Consider the following 20,697-nt stretch of genomic DNA (forward strand, 5'->3'; position numbering starts at 1 on the left):
ACCGAACTCCAAAATACCCACTAAAAATAAAATGCTCCATAATTTAGCGGCCCATCAACCAATCAATCTGGCAGGATCGACAGCCTGGCATCAATGGCAGAAATGGCAAGCTACTGGCATCAATCTGCTAGAAATGGCAGGGAAATTGGCATCAATCTGTTTGTGAACTAATCTATGTGTTTGATGACTGGCAGTGGCAGTGAATGACTGTTATGCGAAAGGTTAGGTTAGGAGCATAAAGAATTAATTCTGGAATAGAATTTGTAATTGGTTTTGATACTACTTTTTTAGCTTTTACTGAAAAACCGTTGAAAATCTCTTCTAGGGTGATTATTAATCAATTGATGTTTTATTATGTGCAGTTAATTTTCTTTACCCATCTTTACATGTGAGAAGTATGTGGATTGGTATACTGGATATTGTAAACTCCTGTCTAATACAAGCTGCTATTTTGTAGTTATAGAATTTTATTATTCCCCTGTTTCAGTACCTGGAGTAATATTATTTTAGCACCAATTGTGACGCTCGGTGACATAACACTCGATCACAGCGACATCTATTACGAATAAAAGGAGCATCACCCACTCAAGCTATCGACACCTCTCCATCAAAGATACCGTATAGAGATAAGCCTCATTCTATATTTATTCCTCTGTCCGTCTGTACATCGCCATCTCCGAAACGGTAACTCACGTCGCCAATAACAATTTATATCGATACCGAACGGTTATTGAATAGACCATCGATAAAGATTCTCGAAAATCGAGAATCGAGTTAAGTGAATATGCCGCAACGATCTATTTTCGTTTCTCTTAATGGTTTTTGCACCTTATTACAATGGATGCAAGTCTGAATTTTATTTGGCAGTCGTAGCGGTGATGGCAGGAGCAAATTGGTGATTCTCTATTAATAGGTGTTTCTAGGTATCATTTAAATAATTTATTGGAATATTTGCGTCGTGCTAATAAACATGTCCAGTCACCGAGTGTCACAGTGTTTTATAAATTTTCGTGTGACTTCAATATCGCATGATAATCGCCTTGTTGAAGAATTAATCAGACATACTTAGGTTGGCGCTTTGGCCGAACGATTTTTACATAATATTACAAACGAGTTTGCGGCTGTTAATCGGTTATGACGAAGTTCAACGGCTGCGGTGTTATTTGATTTATTTCTTTGTTATCAACTGAAAATGTTAATACTTCGGCATGGTTTCCACACGCGATATGAGTGACCTTGATAGTCATAATTTTTTTGTGAAAGAAAAATAAATAGGTATATACGTAATTTCAACGTAAATGATTGAATATTCATTTTGTTATGTCACTATTCAATTAGCAAGGAGCTAAAACATTTCTTCGTCTCTCAAACCCACACCGATTATGAATTTAGATATAAAATCTTAATCCACTTTAAATGTCAATAAATCATTCGATTTCGAAATCGATTACCATTTTTAAACACACATATTCGAATGATTACTTTATGGTTTAACGTTCGGATTCTAGTCGATAGTCGAATCAAACTTTTAAAATTTGAATCGATTTAATAGGCGATTTGGATCCCGTTTTTTATTAATAATCGCCTATTTGAATTGTTATTCGAAATTCTGTAGTAGTATATTTGTTATCGATTAGCACGATATTAATATTATTTTTATTCGATGTTACTGTTACGATTATTTCGCTAGTAAATATAAGATCGACTTTAAATTCCGTTGGTAGAGTAATAGGCTGTTTGGAAACGATTATCACCATATTTTGCTTTGAATACATCTCGTAAATAAATAACATAATGTAATTATGTCTTCCGTATAAATTGAGGAATTACTTTTAAGTGTTATATTATGTAAAGTTATTTATATATTATCAGTTAAATTCCGTCGAGATATAAAGGAATATTGCTTTCACAAACGCCTTTCGATTATATCCTGCTAATAATATAATGAGCAGACTATGTCAACTAGATTCGTCAGTAAGCTTTTCTCTTAATCTCAATAAAGATAACAGATAACAGGTCTCTTAAATGTGACAAATTAATTCCATCGAATAATCTTGTATACTAATCGTATAAATTATTTATCTCTAGCTTTTAACATAACATGCAACACAATAAAAATCTCGTAAAATCTAAAAATAAATACACAAAATTCCTGACTGATTTGCACAAATTAACAAATTAATATTTGAAATAATTCTGGAGTCCTTATTCCAAACACCTGAATGTCATCATCAATCGATTACCTAAACGAGTTATAATCGAATTTCGAAATAATTCGTAAGTACTTGAAAGGAATGACGACGAGCGAAGCATACACTAAGACATTGGAATAGAATTAGTAAAGTGACGAATTCCAAGCATAACATAATACATTTAGAACGATACCACGCGACCGGATTCCGGCTATGCAAATATTAAGTGAATTATACGAGAGCCAACCATCACGCTACTACTAGACCAAGTAGCCTGTCAACGCTAATTTATGATGTACTAATCTATAGGAATTATAGCTAGAAATATTCATTAAGTTGCTTTCAAGACGTTGCTATAATGGAGATGTTGCACTCAATACATTTTATTCGATTTGGGAAAGAATCGAATAAAATCTGTTCTTACCTAACATTGTACGTACGGACGTTAGTCGAGATCTAAATTAATTCACGTTAGGAATGACTTCAATTTTGTGTTTGAAAAACTTTACGACCAACTTTAAACCCTGACCTAGGTGTTAAGATGCATAGATATTCACATATTCACAGTTGTCGATGAAATCGCCTTTTACGATGCTACTTTGACCTCTACCATTCTCACTAAAACTGTCACCAAATCACCACTAAACTTGCATAAAAATTCCTACGTTCCAAATTCAAACTTAGGGTCGTATGACATTAAAAACAAAATGGCTGCCTGACATCTTATTGCCATCGTAATTCCGAGACCGACATGTCAATACATACGATTTCCATAGATTATAGAGTTAAAAACTGTCCCAAAATGATTCGAAATACGAACTTGACATGTCTGACAACGTCTCGATGACATTAATTAGTGGAAACATGTTCTTTTTTACGACTATTATAAATCTACTATTTAATGTATCCTAAATTGATTTTACACAACAAACATTAATATTTTTACGGTAAGTATTTATCTTGATAGCAGATTGTTATTGGCGTGAAGTTTTAAAATCAATTTTTATTTTGATGAGATTGATTGAAACACTTTTATGGAGTTATTGGAAACGACTTTATTTTCTGGTAGCTTTTAGTATTAATTAGTGAGTCATATTTATAAGTCATTGGAACAAAACAAATGCATAACTCAGAGCTGTCTTCGTCAAAACAAACTTTTTTGTAATAAATATTTTTTTGGTCTTGACTTTAATCCGGTTTCGACGACATTTTTAATTTCTATCATTATAATGATCACAATAAAAGCCAAAAACATAAAGTTGTCTTTGGCTAAAAATCACTTAAGATGTAGTAATAAATAATAATAATTTATGGTCAGAACTTTTAACACGATCCTTATTCTAATACATTGCACAACACAAGCGATTACTTGCGCATACCTACACATACAAAAAAATCTATCCAAGATTATCCTATTCACTAGATCTTATAGAGACCCATGGGTGTAGAGTAAAATTACAAAATACCCCTTCCCATAGGTATCTAATAACAAGATTAGGTTTTAGTGTATGACTGTATGTGTGTATTTATTTGACTGTCACTAGCTATATATATTCTCTGGCGCCACCCGAAGTTATCTGCCGACACTGAGATATAGGCAGAAACCCTGTGTTTATGTGTTGACGGTAATTTTATTAATAGGTATATTAATTTCGATGATTTATGGAAATTAATTTTATTCATACTGCCAACGGGTCCTTCATTTACCTGTTTATTAGTTAGGTATTAGTTATTGAAGATAAGTGTGCCAAATATTTAAAGTAGCCTTGTGTTTAATCATAATTGCCTTTTAGTAAAGGCTGTCCGCATCCCAATTTACTCTTACTTTGTCCCTGTGCAAGCGTGTCTTTTAAAAGCTTAGGTCAGAGGCTTACTCACAGATTACTTACCTATTGAATATCAAATGATATAGCGGATATCAGAATATGTAGGATACTATTTAGCTAGGTAAAAGACGCAGTTTTCTTGGGATGAGAGTGAAATCGCAGGGAATAGTGCAAAATATTAGTATTTTACGTTCAGTAGCTATACACAACTCATTGTAGGATTGACGTAGCTCTTTCCCTATAGCTACTTGCAAAAAAATTAATCAAGTCTGTCTTTAAGTACATTACTTATATTGAAGTGTAAAAATGATATGAGCTGCCGTCGGTCACTGTCGGGCTGAACGTAATCAGCCGTGAGCGTAATCCACTACTCGTGTTACAGGGTAAGGCTCTGTTCATATAGGAAGTAAAGAGGCGATGTATGATGTATGAAAATTACTTATAAAGTTGTATGTTTCAATCTAAAAAATACAGATACTTACAAGAATTGAATTTTTTTAGTGTGTGTGGTTGCGCAGCTTTTGAAACGTCAATTAAATTGGTAGGTAAGTAGTCTGTACAATCGTCATCATCGTAAGTAATGATAACACATGAATGTAATCCATATTTCAAGATGTGATAACAATTCCTATACATGAGTCCCTATCTAGAAATAAAGTGCCTTAACTAATTTGTGAACTGTGTACACGCATTTATAAAGGGAAAAATTTTACCATGTTTCTATATAAGTACCTTCCCCCTGATTTTTTGTCTATAATTTAATTTTTTGTCAGAAAAATTCACAAATCCCTATATACAAAAAATACTTTCAAAGTTCAAAAGCCGCCAATCCAACCGCATCCTAACACCGTGCGCCTGCGCATTCTCCAGTTTCATTCATAAAGTGGCGTACAGCAGGATGCCGGAGATGCGAGGTCGCGTTACGAGGTCGCAACCGACGATAAGCCTGAATTCGACCAGCCAGGCTTATTATGTAAGTATGTATATAGTAGGGGGTTTTAATTACAGGTGCTGGTAAAAGGAAGAAAGTGAAAAAGAGCGGTAGTCGTCGGTATTGGTAACATAAGTACGACGTAATTCTTCGAATCATCATTAGACCCATAAAATAGTCCACACATGCTTTCACGTAAAATGATGGCCTAAATACGTGATTAGAACATAATTTACGCAATATAAAATCGATGTTTGCGGCACAAATAGCAAGTGTACTGCCGCCGGGGATAAACACGCGGCTATAAACACATAAATGGTTCGCTAGCTAGGTAAACAGAAACATTAGTAACACATCAACCACTACTAAAATCCCTAATTACCAAAATATTTAACAATGTGCAACAAATTGCAACATTCATAACCCCTGCATCGTGTGCGGCCACGCAGCCCGCGATTACACAGTTAACGATCTAACGCCCCGACCCGACAACTGTTTACGCGCGTTTATTGACAACTAAACTCACTTTATGGCCCCAGGGCAGGCCCTAAATCTATTCACTTAATGATTTATACGTAATCGTCACTTTTTATGGCCCTAACCAATAATTGGAGTTAAGAAAACCTGTTCAAACAACGGATGTGTTTTGACAAGATTATATTTTTATGACGAGCTTTTTAGTATTTTACGGAAATCGTTCATCAGAAGTTTATTGTGTATGCTATAGGTTTTTTATCGTTCATAAATATCTGATTGTGGAAATAAGTTATTAAGGTAGTAAAAAACCTATGATTTGCCTAACAAAAATGTCATAACCGTTGCGTCTATCTACATTTTAGTATGGTTGAGTGGCATTCGATGAGGTGAGTCACATGATGAGATGTTCTATCGGGTCGCACGCCATCGCGGCTCCATGCTCGGCGTATAAAGATGGTCTGCACATCAGCGCCCTTAATGAATAGCGACCAAATCGCCTTGTAAAAGTTTACGACTGATAAAATCAGTTATAAAACTCTATGAAGCCGTAAATTCAGCGGGCATCGGGCCGATCGTTTAAAAGACGGGAGCTATTCCGAAGTCTATAAATCAGGCGATCGGGTGTATTCGGGCCTATTCGGGGCCGATCGTAAAGATTAACCGCGCTCACTGTTTGTAAACACTACTTTTATGCGGATTCGACAGATTTTTTTTTGGTTTTTATGATGGCGGTTTATGAATGTATATGCTTGCGGCGTGATTGATTCCGCTTTATATTGCTCATATTTATTTGCGTAAATCACTGCTGTAAATCGGGATAATAGTTTTACTGGCGGCGCATATTTTTTACCAACCAACTTAACAAAAGAACTTTCAGTAGCCTAAACCCTGCAACCGCTAACGAACAATAGAACTAAGTCCTCTAATATACATGACAAAAACCTTTACAAAATGGACCGCAAATCACCGACTGTCGCACACTATTCATCAACAAAGAACCACAACTCTTCCGTCAAAACCAATAAAGGGTTTGCAATAAAACTTAAAGACTGGAAGTCAAAGTTAAACTCGTAAAAACAAGGAAAGTGCTTCACAAGGTTTATTGTGTTCCGACAATTTTGTGGCCTAACAATTGTTTTCTCACGTACATAAAAACTGGCAATAAAACCTTCAGTCGGTCAAATGATTACGGAAAGCGTAAAAAATGCGTAGAGGAACTTAACAACTGTTCGACTGTATCAGTTATTCATTATGTTAGCGGTAAATCAATAATTTGGACCCTACCTGAGGATTTTTTTTGGCTTTTTTTCAAAGAGTTATTGGCCGATGAAAAAGTGTATAAGTACCTACGCAATGATATACGAGGCGTAGACTTGACAATAATGGGACTGTATTTTCATGGGAGTTTTTATGTGAAAGGTATTTAGTACTAGATATTATCTTTACGCGTTATTTACTTTATTTCAAGTTAACAGGTGGTTCTTGAAGACGTGTCATGGCTTACATCAGGCGTATAAGGTATTTGTAATTGGACTATTGTTTGTTTTAGTTTAGTAATTGTTTTCTTGTTTATCGGTGAAAAAATTGTCTTTTAGGAACCTTCCATATTGAAAGTCGTTGAATTAAACATACTCTGGCTAGGTTACAAAATATCTATTATTCTCATTGCTACTGCCAAATAAAACCCGAAACATCAAAAACATAAAAGACCGTCACTCTTAAAGCATTTGGGAATCGTCACAAACATAACATTAATGCTAACTAGTTTTAACAATAGTTTAGAGAAAGCCTGTAAATCAAGGGAGGCCATAAATTTAACTAAACTATGGACAGTTTTTATTATTTTTTATTGTTGGTAGTGTTACGCTAATTTTGAGGCAGCTGTGTGGTCACTTGCTCTTGTGGGGTCAGTTGGGCAGTCGGACAGGTAAACAGACAGGTAAGTAGATATGTATTGATATAATTTTACCTAGGTTGTGATTTACTTGGTGAAGACTTAAGTTATTGTTTAGAGTGAACTCAAAAAGTCCACTCTAAACTTGAAGTTTCAGTTTACTATCGATTCATATTCAGATTTAAAAATTATGCATTTTTAAATGATATGTTGGGGAGAATAATTTTACTCCCAATCATAAAACGGTTGAGAATTATAAGCTTTTTAGGAAAAGTTAAATGTTTTTCTAGATTATTATTCTCTTTTTTACAGATTTTTCTATTAATTAATACCACTTTAAATGGTCTTTATGGTCGTTTCAGGATATTGCCTACAATGACGGAAATATCTAGTTTTAATACAAATACTACTGTAATAAGTTTGTATCTGAAACTTCAGAACTACAGTAATTGATCAATCAGTCGTATTGTGATAAGTTCGCCTGGCTAAATCTAACTATTAATCTTTTAGTCAAGGTTAACTGACAGTTATCTAGCGCACCTGTAATGTCATTGCTGTTCTCATTATAACTGGATCTGATTTCATTGTTGGATAAGCTGATTATAATATGAATATCTACTAAAATATCTACGTCACATTTTTTAATACATATGCTAGCTACCCTGTGACCCAGTGGTTAAAGCACCAGCTTCTGAAGTGTGGGGGTTCGATTCAGGTCAGCTAAGTACCAAATTGATGTCTAATCTTACACAAAATCTTCAGTCAGCCATTTTAGAAACCTTCACAGATAGCATTTCCTGAGAACCCAACCATTCAGATTTTCATGTTTTGCGAATAGATAAGTATAGCAAACTCCAAACATATAGGTAAACTTGTAAATGTAAACTATCACTTAACATAATATACCAAAAAAATTCAATATAGCTTTTAGAAACTATCCGCCCCTTTCAAGTTCCGACAAGCTGACAGTTTTTTCCTATCTCAATTAGTTTACAAAAAGATAAGTAGAGCTGCACATTATATAGTGCGTTTATAAATATTAAAATATCGATTAATAAACATGTTTGTGGCGCCGGCGCATGTGAGTGAGCTTTGGTGCAAGGACGAATGTATTGCATGGCGGGCCACAAAAACAGCGGAGCATGTTGAAGAGATAAGAGATAACAATAATGCTAGATGACGTTCTGCAAATATTAGAATACCCAAAATTGGGCTGGCTTGTTGATAAAGATGTAATTTTCGAGTAGGTAGCTGACTTCTGACTAGATAAGTTTCTCTTATGAAAAGTCAGAGGCTAGTTGCTCGGTTTCAAAAAGTTGGTCAATTATTTAAATTAAGATATGAGATAAATCAAGATTTATAACTTATAAATTGAACGATATACTTAGGAGTGAAATGGAGTTATAACAGCATAAGTTCAAGATCAATGTCTACATCTAAAGAAGTGACGTCATCTTAAGGCCGTATGACGTCACGCTGCAGCGCATAGTGACCCGCGGCCCTCGCGGCCCCAACCCAACCCGCTCAGCGCTTTACACCCATTACAACTGACAAAAACCCGTATAATAGCGAAAATAAATATTATTTATCGCTTCACGGTGGCTTAGTTTCATACAAAAAGACCTATGAATTATTACTTAGTACATTTGCGTTTTGTATGCCACTTTTTTTTCTATGGTCATAACTTAATATTTATTGCGAGTTTTAGTTGGATATTCAGAATCGTCACGTCACGGTCCCGGTTTCAATTGTTCGCTGCGACAAATTATTCTGGCGGGATATGCAGGTCAGGGGAATATCGACTTTAAAACAATGGCTTAGAGTTTCAAAACTATAGGCTACAACATGCATAAGTTGGTGTTGTAGAGTAAAAAAATGTTGTTGAGAACAGTAAGTCAACGCATCTATTCGTTGTTAAATAGTGATTAAGTAGGCGTGGAGGTACTGGTTTATGCATAAGTCTGTGGCGCAGTGTGAGAACCGGTGAGCCGTTTGGGCATAATTGAGCTATCTAAACGTTTGGATGACGTGTCCTTGATTTGCATCAAATTGATCGGCGTAATTGATATGCAGTTTTAATATGTATCTCTCAACAGAGAGTAATGTATAAGCTTTATCACTGCTATTATAATTTGAATTTATTGCGTTCTCGTGTACTATTATGGGACAATTTGTTATCTATTTGTTGTAATATGTTTGCATTTGTTTCTGTAGTGAGTCTATGTAACAAAGACATTTTTTTTTAATTTAATACAATTTATGTATAAAGAACGTCTTAGTTTGTGTAGAACTTTGGTATCAAGTCTGACTCATTCATAAAATGTAGTTGTTTACAACTACATACTCCCATGTAGTTGCCCACTTTTCTTGCATACATCCGTTCAACTTAGTTTACTATATTATCATAACACGTAATGAGTACTAATGAGCACTTGACTAACCGTTTTCGTTCGTGTTGAGCCAACGGTAGGACGGGCGCGGTTGCTGCTTGGAGCGCATCTCTACTGGTCGCTCCACTTTCCCTCCTGGTCACTCCCTGACATCTGGAAACAAAGAAAATTTCAATAAAAAATGCCTACAAGCCATTGAAATAATAATAAAAAATGACAGGTAAAAGTAGCCCGGTATTGACAATATGGTACAAAAGAACACGATATCGTGCGTGATATTTGGTCAAATCAAGACAGGTAGGAGAAACATTGTAAAAATATAATAAAAATAAATTTGGAAAGAAAAATCTTCATAAAATTAAATGAGCTGGTTTTTTAATTTAATTAAACACTTCATGTCATGTGATCTACCCCACTGGGTTACTACCATACACTTCTGGACAAAAATATTTTGTGTCTTATTTAATTAACTCGATTATCTCGATCGCCACCGATCACTTCTCAAAACCGATGAGTAACATCAAAAAATCCAATGGCTCAAGTCACTAAACACATTCGAAAATATTCACGATAAATTAAAAAAAGAACCGTCATTAATATGAGGCAAGACACGACAAGATATCGAGAGCAAAATTGTATTTGCCGCGATCAAAACTTAAATTAAACCTTAATCCTTCATTATTAGGGTTGTATGTTGGCTTATCGGAGCGCATAAAAACGCCGACAGTTTTATACAGAAAAATCTCAGAACTCGAACGATATGTCACACAATTTATGAGAGGCGAGCGATGCCGGCTGACGTGTTCCGAGTGATTCGAATAAGCCCCTCGTAATAAATTCGATATCAAACAGACAATGTCGTAATGCGATACAGTGATGTGCGATGCAGTGATAGGACCCTGGATTTATGACGGGCACTGTCTCTCGATTACCATTGTTGGGCGTTTTTGATTAATTTTGTTTTGTTTAACAAGATACGTACACGGCCAACATATAATAACTTGTGATGTGTCCAAAATATCGTGTAGGAGTGCACTGTGGGCCCAGTGATTTGTGATGGGCGACTTACGACGTTTTTTTGGTGTACTCAAACTTTCATGTCCAAAACTGTTAAAAATATGGATCTGTGTGCTGTGAAAAACATAAAACGGTTCGTGTTAATGTGATTCAAGCGACCGGAAATGTGAATGCATACTAATAAAATTCTTCCCTCTAATGTATGAGAGCTTTATTTATGTTTATTCAGAGACATTCAATAAATTGCACACACTCACACATCTCGCCTGGTCTCCTGTCGACCGTATTTGTGATAATCATAATAATATTATATGGAGGAAACTTTTGTTTGTTTGTCAAGGATGAATGTGTTCAAGAATTATCTTAGAGATATGAAAAGTTACTTTTGAATTGTTTTAGTAGCAAAACTAGATTGGATTACACTTTTTACGTAGTAAATAAACACATTTTACACAGATTCGAAGAATGTTGATCAATGGAAATTACATATTAATATTACTATGACAACCCACTGCAACAAACAACCAAATACGCCGACAAAATCAATAAAATGACATCTAAATTCTAACATTATATTTTTATCTATCACTTTAGTTTTTGCTGAATACATATGTATTGCGTCTACGTCTAAATTATTTCACAACATCAAAAACTAACCGACATACGACACTCCAAACTAATTGTCGCCATCGACATATATGGAGTATATGTTTTTATCTTATAAGGTATTAACGCGTCTTGTCTTAACGATTATTGAGCCGGTGGCCGGGACAGTGGGACCGATGGACATATTCCGCTAAAGCATTGTAAATCAGTCAGGGTAATGACGAAAATATACGAGCAGTGATAAGCAGCGGCCACGACGGTGGACAGTTTTGAGTACCCAAAGAAATAAAAAGTTTATGATAATTTTTTTGGGGCCCATTCTGATTTTTTTAGGTTTTGTTTGGAAATGACTTAGAAGTTTGTGACAAGTTTTCCGAACAACCAAGAAACTTAAAAATCACGGCTAACTTCAACAATTGAGATCTTTTAATGAGATCGAAAACACAGTTCTTCTGGGATACACACTACACTAGCCTTAACTTTAGCCAATTTCAATGTTACACATTGACTTTTTAATGTGAAAACAAACATCTCCAAATGCAGTATAACAAAGATCTTACAAACCAGCCTCACTACCAAAAAGTTGTTCGTCACGTGTGTCATTCCGCGTACATTGTACGTCAGAGTGAACATTCACGAGGCGCGGCAGTAAAACCTCCCCGTATGTTTCCCACATTTATAGTGTCAATAAAGAATCGTCGCCCGATAACACACTTCAAGGGCAGTGCCATAAACTTCATACTATAGTGTTATTGGTGACTCGATTTATACACTTTTTTTTCTCCATACAAGTCCCAGACAATTTATTAAGTGGTTCCACTGTGATCGCATTTTTTCTGTTTCTCTGATTAAACTTATTTGATTTGAGTAGGTATTAATTGGTCGTAAACACTTATGTGGCAATATAAAGAACTAGTTCATAAAACTAACGTATCTTACTTTTTAATTTTCTTTTGTTCTGAACGTTCATTTTGTTTGTCTTGTTAATGTTAGTTTTGTCCTTGTGAAGTCGAATATCAACTCATTTGTTTAAAAGAGATAAATTCGCGCATCAAGCTCTAGGCTATATTTGATTACTGTAATAAAACAGTAGAAGTCATTACTTGGCTCTTGTTTTGATGCCTAGCGCCATCTAGTTTCCAAGGCGAAACTAAATGAAGGACGTTGAACAAAACTTCGAAGATTTAATGAACATTAATTGTGATTTACGTGAAGACATGCTGAGCGTCTAAGACTAAGATAAATAATAAAACGGTAATGGTATAAAATTAATTATGCGTCAACACAAGTTTTTATGTTACGGAGCGCCATCACACGCTCACCTATTACTTTTTTATGATTATTTAATGGTGTGCGCATGTACAAAACGAGTAAGTTTGAAGGAAACCCACTGGTATTTTAATAGTTTTATAAAGAACGCACGAATTTTACTGCAGAACTAATTTTAAATACTTAATGAGACATTCCGAAAGGTACCCGAAAATGTCACTAGTTAATTAAAGCAAAAACCAACCCATTTTTTGGGCCCAAGCATTGGCGATCGGCCATCAGAGCACAGTGGGCAGGTGCCGTTTAGGAAAGCCATATCGGCTGTCAAAAACTTGTAAAATATCGCCGTTCCTCGTCGGAGAGCCGCGGGCGTCGTGCGTCCCTCACAAAGATATCTGTAAGATTTATTCAGCCGTCTACAATAGGGAACGTTTTAATTCTTTTCATATGCGACAGATTTATGTACGGACAGATGCGGTGGGACCACTGTGCCGACTTGAGATAACGTGTTGCCACCCTTTACGTTAAAAGTGAACGAATGTTTGTGCGATAGTTCTGTTGAGCGAGGATCGCACTTTATTCACTGTTTTAGTTATGTTTTGTGAGATTTGCTCGTGTGAATGTGAGCCGATATGCTCTGTGTATGCATTGGAGAATTACTTTTTATGGTTGTATAATATGTGCCTAGTATTGACAATTGTGAAGTTCTAGTAGCTTAAAATCTATGAAGGAATAGGGATTTGTAGCAGGTATGTCGGTACATAGATGGGAACAAAAACTTGCTGTCATATTTGTGCTCCGATTCAAAAATGAATACTCAAAAGGCATGTCGACGTAAATCCCAGACGTGACATTGCGAATTCTATACTATTCTTACAAAAAGTACAACATTCTTGCATCGCTTTAAGTAAAAGTGCTCCGTATTTATTCCTTTATTCTTCTTTTACGTATTTCGAAAATTTTGCAACACATTGTCCCAAGTGACAATAACATAATTTATAGCGGTCTTTGTTTAAAATTGTGCAAATTGTACAAGTTGAGTAAACAAAAACTATTCATATTTTTTGTCTGCATTTTGCAAAGTTCGCCCCACTGTTTTTCATTCTGTGAATGAGTAGAAAAGACGACTAGATGTGTATTGTTTTGAATTTTTCTGGGAATTCTCTTAATTATTATTCAAAAAATAGTTTAAATTGCTTTTATGTCCATGTGATAAACGATCTTAAGTTCAAATGTCAAGCGGCCGATCAATTTCAAAATGGCGTCTGGGTGAAATTCTAATACCGGTGCTAATACTGATCATTGGTATTTTATCGCGGGCTCTATCGGTCTGTCATTAAATATATGGGCAATAAAATTAAGATCGTGGGCGACGTCTGTGGTCAAAACATACCTCACGTAGTTAAAACTACATAAAATATCAGGCGTAACCAGGAGCCAGGATTAGTCGTAAAAGTGTAGTTTCAGATCTCTAAATACACGTGATTGGTGGAAACAGTTGTACTTGGCATTGCTCTTGCGCCGATCAATTGTAATTAAATAATTGTCTATCGCTGTTATATTGTTTTACTACCAGTTTATCAATAGAAACTGTGTTACTTTGTGTGAGTTACTGAAGATATAAATAGCAAATAAAAAGCTTCTGTTTTCTCGACCCGGACCTCGAATCGAAAGGTGTTCATCAGCGTTAGCACCTTCCCTGGATCATATTCAATGACAACTCCACCAAACAGGAACTTCCAAAACCTTTACCAAATATCTAACATATAACAACAGATCCAAAAGTAACTTGCAGTAGCGTTGCGTGACTGACATATTTATAAGGTCATAAATCTCTTGAGGAGCTGGTCTTAGGCTAACCTATCACGATCAAATAACATGCAGCTAGAATGGTGATGTGTGTAGCACATTAATAATGATGGACCAGTTGATAGCATCGGTCTATTGCGGTGCTGCTAGTGAAAATTGTAGTGCACCAAGTCTGAGGGATAAGGTAAAGGCTTTTTCAATTATGTGTGTGGGTTATGGCTTGAAGTAATGTAGTGTAGGTATGAAGATGTGGTGAAAATGGTAGTTAAAAGAATTGCACTTTACAAATAATCCGTTCAACCTTTCGAAGAAATGACCTAAGTAATTGTTAATTTTTGCTCATTATTCATCTACCAACTTTTGAAAGCATATTCATAAGCTACATTAATAATCAAGACTCAAAAGGCATTTAAAATGTTGCAAGAAATATTATAAGTACACTACGAGGTCAACAAAGACTCTTACAATGAATATCCCTGTAACAAGCGACTAAATATAAGAACAAACACAGTCCATCATACGTTTAATTATTGTATACTATTTTGACTTGATTTACGAGTCCCGGGACCGACCCCCCGAGTCTCAACTCTGACGTTTTTGTTAATTAAACGTTTACTACGTTCGGCCATTTTATGGAGTCAAGAAAAATACATAAATTCGTTACTCGGGATTACTTAGAACGTTACGCTAACATTTCTCTTCGTATTTTGTTTGTTTGTGTGTAAATTTTTGTTACAAAAAGGGAAAAAGTTTTAAAGCAATTTTTTCTATAAAAGGGTTGCTTAAATGAAAAATTTATACGAGTTTTTTTGTCCGGGTGTTTTCGTATTTCAACCATTGGGCGTCAAACGTGAATAGTAATATTTTAAAATTATTCCACGTCTAATTCCAGTACCCTGGAACCCCAGCATATACCGGTTATTTCAGTGGCATTATTTTTTGCCAAGACCGAGAGCAACAAATCACTCAAGATCACATTCATAATTTAAGTGTGCGCGTCACCCGTGATGGATTTATGTCGTTTCTTTCAGAACGTCTAGCGCCGTCGCCTGTGGACGTAACACGACACTGTCGGCTTATGACGTACGGTACGGTACGGTGTGTTATTGTGCATTATGCTAATATTGGTAATGCTTGCTGTTGCATATAGAAATGTTGCAGTTGCAAGCCTATGGGTAACCTAGCTTTTACTTTGAGAGTGATCAAGTGTGCGATTATTTTTTTCTAAACATGATTGAGCAAAATTATCTATGATTCAATCAATTCAAAGTATTACATAACAAGTTCATTGATTTTATGATATCTTGAAAGTAGACCGTAGATAGGAAGAATAAGAAGATTTTAACAGGAGATACCAATCCTTAAAAATTCTTACCGTCAGTTGCACAAACGTCCATTAAATCTATTGCTTACACTTTTTATCTCGTTGACGAAGAAAGAGTCAGCAATAGATTTAAAGAAGCTTAAACTTTAATGGATGTTTGTACAACTGACGGATAGTCACCAAACTGGTAAAAAAGGTATTAAATTCGCCAGATAAAAGTAAATCCTTCATATTTAACGGGCAGCTGACGTCACGGCGGCCATTTTGATAATACATAATTTGACGTGGCGACGGGTTTGACAGAGGACATTTAATTATCGACCCCTCATTACCTTGATATCCGATATTGATATCGTGATGTTTAATGCTTACGATACGGGGACGATACGATTCTATGATAATGATGAGGAAGAGAGAAAACTTTTAGGGTATTCTGGAGCTGTATTTTTGCATTCGGTGTTTATAGAAGGAATTTCTTTTCAGGTACTAACATCTTTTTCTCATACTTCATCGCTTTTCAATATTTTTCAATCATCATAAAAAGTAGCCGCAAAAAACCTAATGAAAAGATAAGAAAGCAGAACTTTAAGTTCTGACTGAAAAATTGTCTGTTGCCCATGTTTTGAAAGACTTGAAAAGCTTAATGGTGTGTTGTAATGTATTCATTCAATCATAAGTTAACTTTACTCGTCTAGGCGGCTTTGGAGATCAGCTACTCAAACACAGACATACAAAAATCGTTCCCCGCCACAGTCGCCACTAAACCGCACATATACGAATTTTCGTTAAAAACCTAGTTTATTTGGTCCAATGGAGTTTATTAATAAAGTTTTAATTAAGATATCGGCATGACGTCACTGATTAATTTGAATGATCAGCAGATAAACAGGTGATTAAAATTATGTCAAACGTGTAATGGGATGACGTTGATTGTATATTGGATGGCGATTTTCACTGTTTTCGTTATTATTTTTGCGAATAAAGCAATATCTGTAGATATTAAATACAATGTAAATACTGAATAACTTATGTATGTATCTAGGTTTTGATAAAAACAATTAGCAAGCTAAGCTTAGTAAGTAAGTTCCCACATTTAGATAGAGTTATTAACACAAGATTAAAACTTAAAAAAAACATCCAAAATGTTTCAAATCTTTCCCTACAGCATTTCATATAAACTGAATGGTACAGGTGTGCGCTCAATACCTGTAATGGGCATGCACATTATAATTGATGTTATCACCAAAATGAATCCACTATCATATGTTATGATTACACCTCTAATTCAAACCACCCAATTAATTCAAATCTCCGAAACACGTATAAAATGAGTGCTAAAAACAATAGTGAATAGCCCAGCACTAATGAGCACTCGATGCTCTAGGTGTCAGAGACAGCGTCATCAGGTACAATCGCTGTCAGAACGATGACACTTCAATGGCTGACGCAAATCATCAAACTATTTATAAATATTATTTATATGTTGAAAGTAAAACAATTGATGATCTGTCTGTGTGTTTGGGCAATTAGGGCTTGTAATCGGTTACGATAGATCTTACTGATGTTTGCCAAATTGGTGGTAATTTTTCGTAAATGCATAGTTAGACGATGATGATTCTGCTTTTGGTTTTAATTGACCGTAATTAGGCGTATTTACTCCTATTAATAAATATGCGCAATAAGAGTATGTTCATGATATGGAAGTTCTAGGTGTCCAAATATATCCCACCATCTAACACACTGCGTAACTACAGATTTACTGTTTTTGAGGAAGCTTTACGCATACGAAGTAATGCTCATATTTTGTGACCATCTCTCTCAGAAGTCTCAACAACCAAAAACCCAACTTTATTTGACGAGGACTGTAGATAAAATCCAACATCATCAACAGAAATACTTCAACCTTTCTTAGCAATAAACCATCACACAAACTAGCTAAGACAGTAACCCGTAGAAGGTATGACGTGAAGGGTAAGACAGAGCTGGAGAAACCTCAGCGGATTAGCGAGACGAAATCCTTCTAACGTGCGGCTACTTTCACGATAGTGGTAGAACTGGTAGCTTCGAGGACACAAGTGTAAGAACTAGGGTTTTTAATTAGGAGGTGAAAGAAAATCTATGGGAAGGACAAGGTGAAATAACCTACCAGTTGTTTGCAATTTCAGGCCTGTCACCAGATTTTATGGAAAATAGGTGAATGAAGATTGTAAATATTCATACCTTCAAGGAAATTGGATTCAAATTGACGAGATGCCATCACAGTTATCAGAAGCCATCGTGATTCATTTTATTATAATAAATCTATTAATTCCAAGTAAGAAGCTGTGATCTTCTCATCGTAAACAAATAAGGAAGTCCGCAACAAAAACCTTAAATCAAGAACCATAAACGACCTGCCTTTCCTAATCGATAGTTACTTATATTTCTCGTTCATTTTATACGATACACACTAAAATTTGCATCATCAGGTTATATTCCCACTTCTCCGTCTAACTGTACAGCCTACGCACTTAAAAAACAAATTTAACACACTGTAAATCACGATGCAAATTGTGTCTTAAGTCTAAAGTAATAAAAGTGATGTTGGCTGCACACATAAAGTTGCTTTGAATATGAAAATATCGCATCGCGCGGCTGCATTACAAAATGAGGCGAAATTATGATGGATACTGATGCCTCGTTGCTCGGTTAATAAGACCTGATTCTATTCGTGATGCATTCGATACTAAACTGTATCGTTGTTCAAATAGAGATGAGAATGGATCGCGTGTCGATCAGGAATCAATCGCGAAGAGTGACGCGACGCAAGTGCACAACGTGACAAGTCTAAGGCTATTTGCATACAAAGCTACCTAGAACAAACTCATAACTTTTGATGTATGCGCCGGTAAACGTTATTCCAGTTTAGAATTGCGCAAGCGAGCTGATTGACAAGTTTGCAACATGTCAATAATAATTAGCCGGGCCCAACGGAGCATATAATGCCGTTTTGACTTAGAAATTATGAATAAATTTACATTGCGACCTCGTATTAATATATCTGTCAAGTTACGTGCGACTTTTACGCAAAGCGTAGCAAAAAGCTAATTTTATTTGCAGACATTCACGTCAATTTTGCAACTTTCTCAAAATTTGACATAGTGTAACCTTCGTCAATTCCATATAATTCGACAGTCAGGTAAACCAGTAGGACATACCTACTCAAATAACAGCAGGCATCAACGAAAATCAATAAATAAAAACGATTCCAAACCACACACTCGACATTTAATTTTAATTAGGTATATTTTAAATATTTTTATTTATAGTAAGAGTGTATATTAGGTAATAAGTTAGTTTAAGAATTAGAAAAATAAAGTTCTTTCTTTCTTCTTAAAAAAAAAAAAAAAAAAATTAGGTATATACCTAAAAACAGCCGTAAAAAAAACAGAGTCAGTATTGTAGCTCAGTGTACAAACAGCCTAAGTCTCAAGTTGCAATTTTAATTCCATAGGTAGATGTCAGTCGTTGGGTTCACTACAGGACACCTAATAACATTGGAATTCATTAGCATGCGAGCGAATTGAAGGGGGTTTGATGCCCGTAAGATGCGCGCGCGCAGACATCATGCGACGATCAAATAAACTCGCATAAATAACACGAGTAATGAGGGACTATTGGTATTGTGGTCTTTTAAGTTAAGGTTTATTAAGATGAGAGAGATAGGTACCTAAGCTTTATATCGAAGGCAATTAAGGCAAGTATAAATCCTTATTTTGGGGATCATCGATTTTCTAGAATGACTTATGTTGAATTGAAAAGAAGTCGTATTTCAATAAGTTTCCATCTTTCATCAGAAAAGGACAATGCCTAAAAACGTCCCCACCCACCAACAGACTTGAAAGTAGTGTCATTGGATGCGCCTCATTTAATAGATCATTTCATATTATGGAGACACATTCCAAAAGTATGGGGTTTAGGAACTATAAGACAATTTAGTATCCTTAATACTTAATCAATTAACTTCAAGTTTGTTAACCAATTACTCAAAGTTGGGTGGACCGATTTTGATGTTTTTATTTTTATTTTAAAGAATCTATCTCAAAGTTAGTCTAATGTAATTTTCATCAAGATCTTTTAAGCAGTTTTTTAGTTATCATCGGTTAAAATAATCGGTTTGAAGAGACAGTGTAGTACTTCGTAAGGACACCTTAACTACCTCCAACAGAGTTCATTCAACTAAGTGTCATTGGATGCGCCTCATTTGATAGATCATTTCTTATTATGGAGACATTCCAAAAGCATGGGGTTTAGGAACTATAAGACAATTTAGTATCCTTAATAATCAATTAACTTCAAGTTTGCCGTTGTAAGACGACTAAAAAGTCACGGTGTATACCTACTAACCTAATCTAACGTTACGTTAATTGTGGATACTAAAATGTCGAATATTTCCAAAACCCCATACATTTGGAGTAAATCGTTTTGATAATCATGATCTATCGAAGGATGCGCTTCCGATGACACTAGTTTCAAGTCAGTTGGTGGGTGGGGACAGGGTCCATACAAAATCCGGCATTGTCCTTTCCAAATTACGTTTTATGCCTTATTGTGGTGAAAATTCCTTTCAATGGACAGTTTAAAACCTGTACAAGACCTATGGTCATGAAATTGACATCTAATACGACTAACACATCAAAATAGCAATCGCCATCATTATTCCGTACATCCCAATAATATTTCCTGGTCATTGGCAAACAAATGCCCTGGTCACGAGCACCTTTGTGCAGTTCCGGCCCTAATCGACACTCAGTGCGTTCAACATGAAATATTAACGCGGTGAAAGCCTTCAAATATATAGCGAGCCATAGCTTATGTATAGCTTGAACCCTCCGCTCTCAATACTATAACTTTCACGATAAGATACATATCTGACATTTTAGTTTCCTTGCCTTCTCAGATAGGAAAGTAGGTAAATTCGTG

The 20,697-nt window shown here is 35.4% G+C and overlaps 1 protein-coding gene across 2 annotated transcripts in view; it reads right to left on the reverse strand.

The window, feature by feature from the left end:
• Positions 1–20,697, reverse strand: part of LOC110369696 (protein tiptop) — a 286,797-nt gene that overhangs the window by 195,811 nt on the left and 70,289 nt on the right. For both annotated transcript variants that reach the window (XM_021325209.3, XM_021325208.3), the window contains exon 3: positions 9,762–9,863. In XM_021325209.3, coding sequence (XP_021180884.1) covers positions 9,762–9,819 — 58 coding nt within the window. In that variant the 5' untranslated portion in view covers positions 9,820–9,863. The remainder of the gene's footprint in view (positions 1–9,761; positions 9,864–20,697) is intronic.

This window comes from Helicoverpa armigera, chromosome 9, assembly GCF_030705265.1.
Source record: "Helicoverpa armigera isolate CAAS_96S chromosome 9, ASM3070526v1, whole genome shotgun sequence".
In the NCBI taxonomy this organism is placed as follows: domain Eukaryota; kingdom Metazoa; phylum Arthropoda; class Insecta; order Lepidoptera; family Noctuidae; genus Helicoverpa; species Helicoverpa armigera.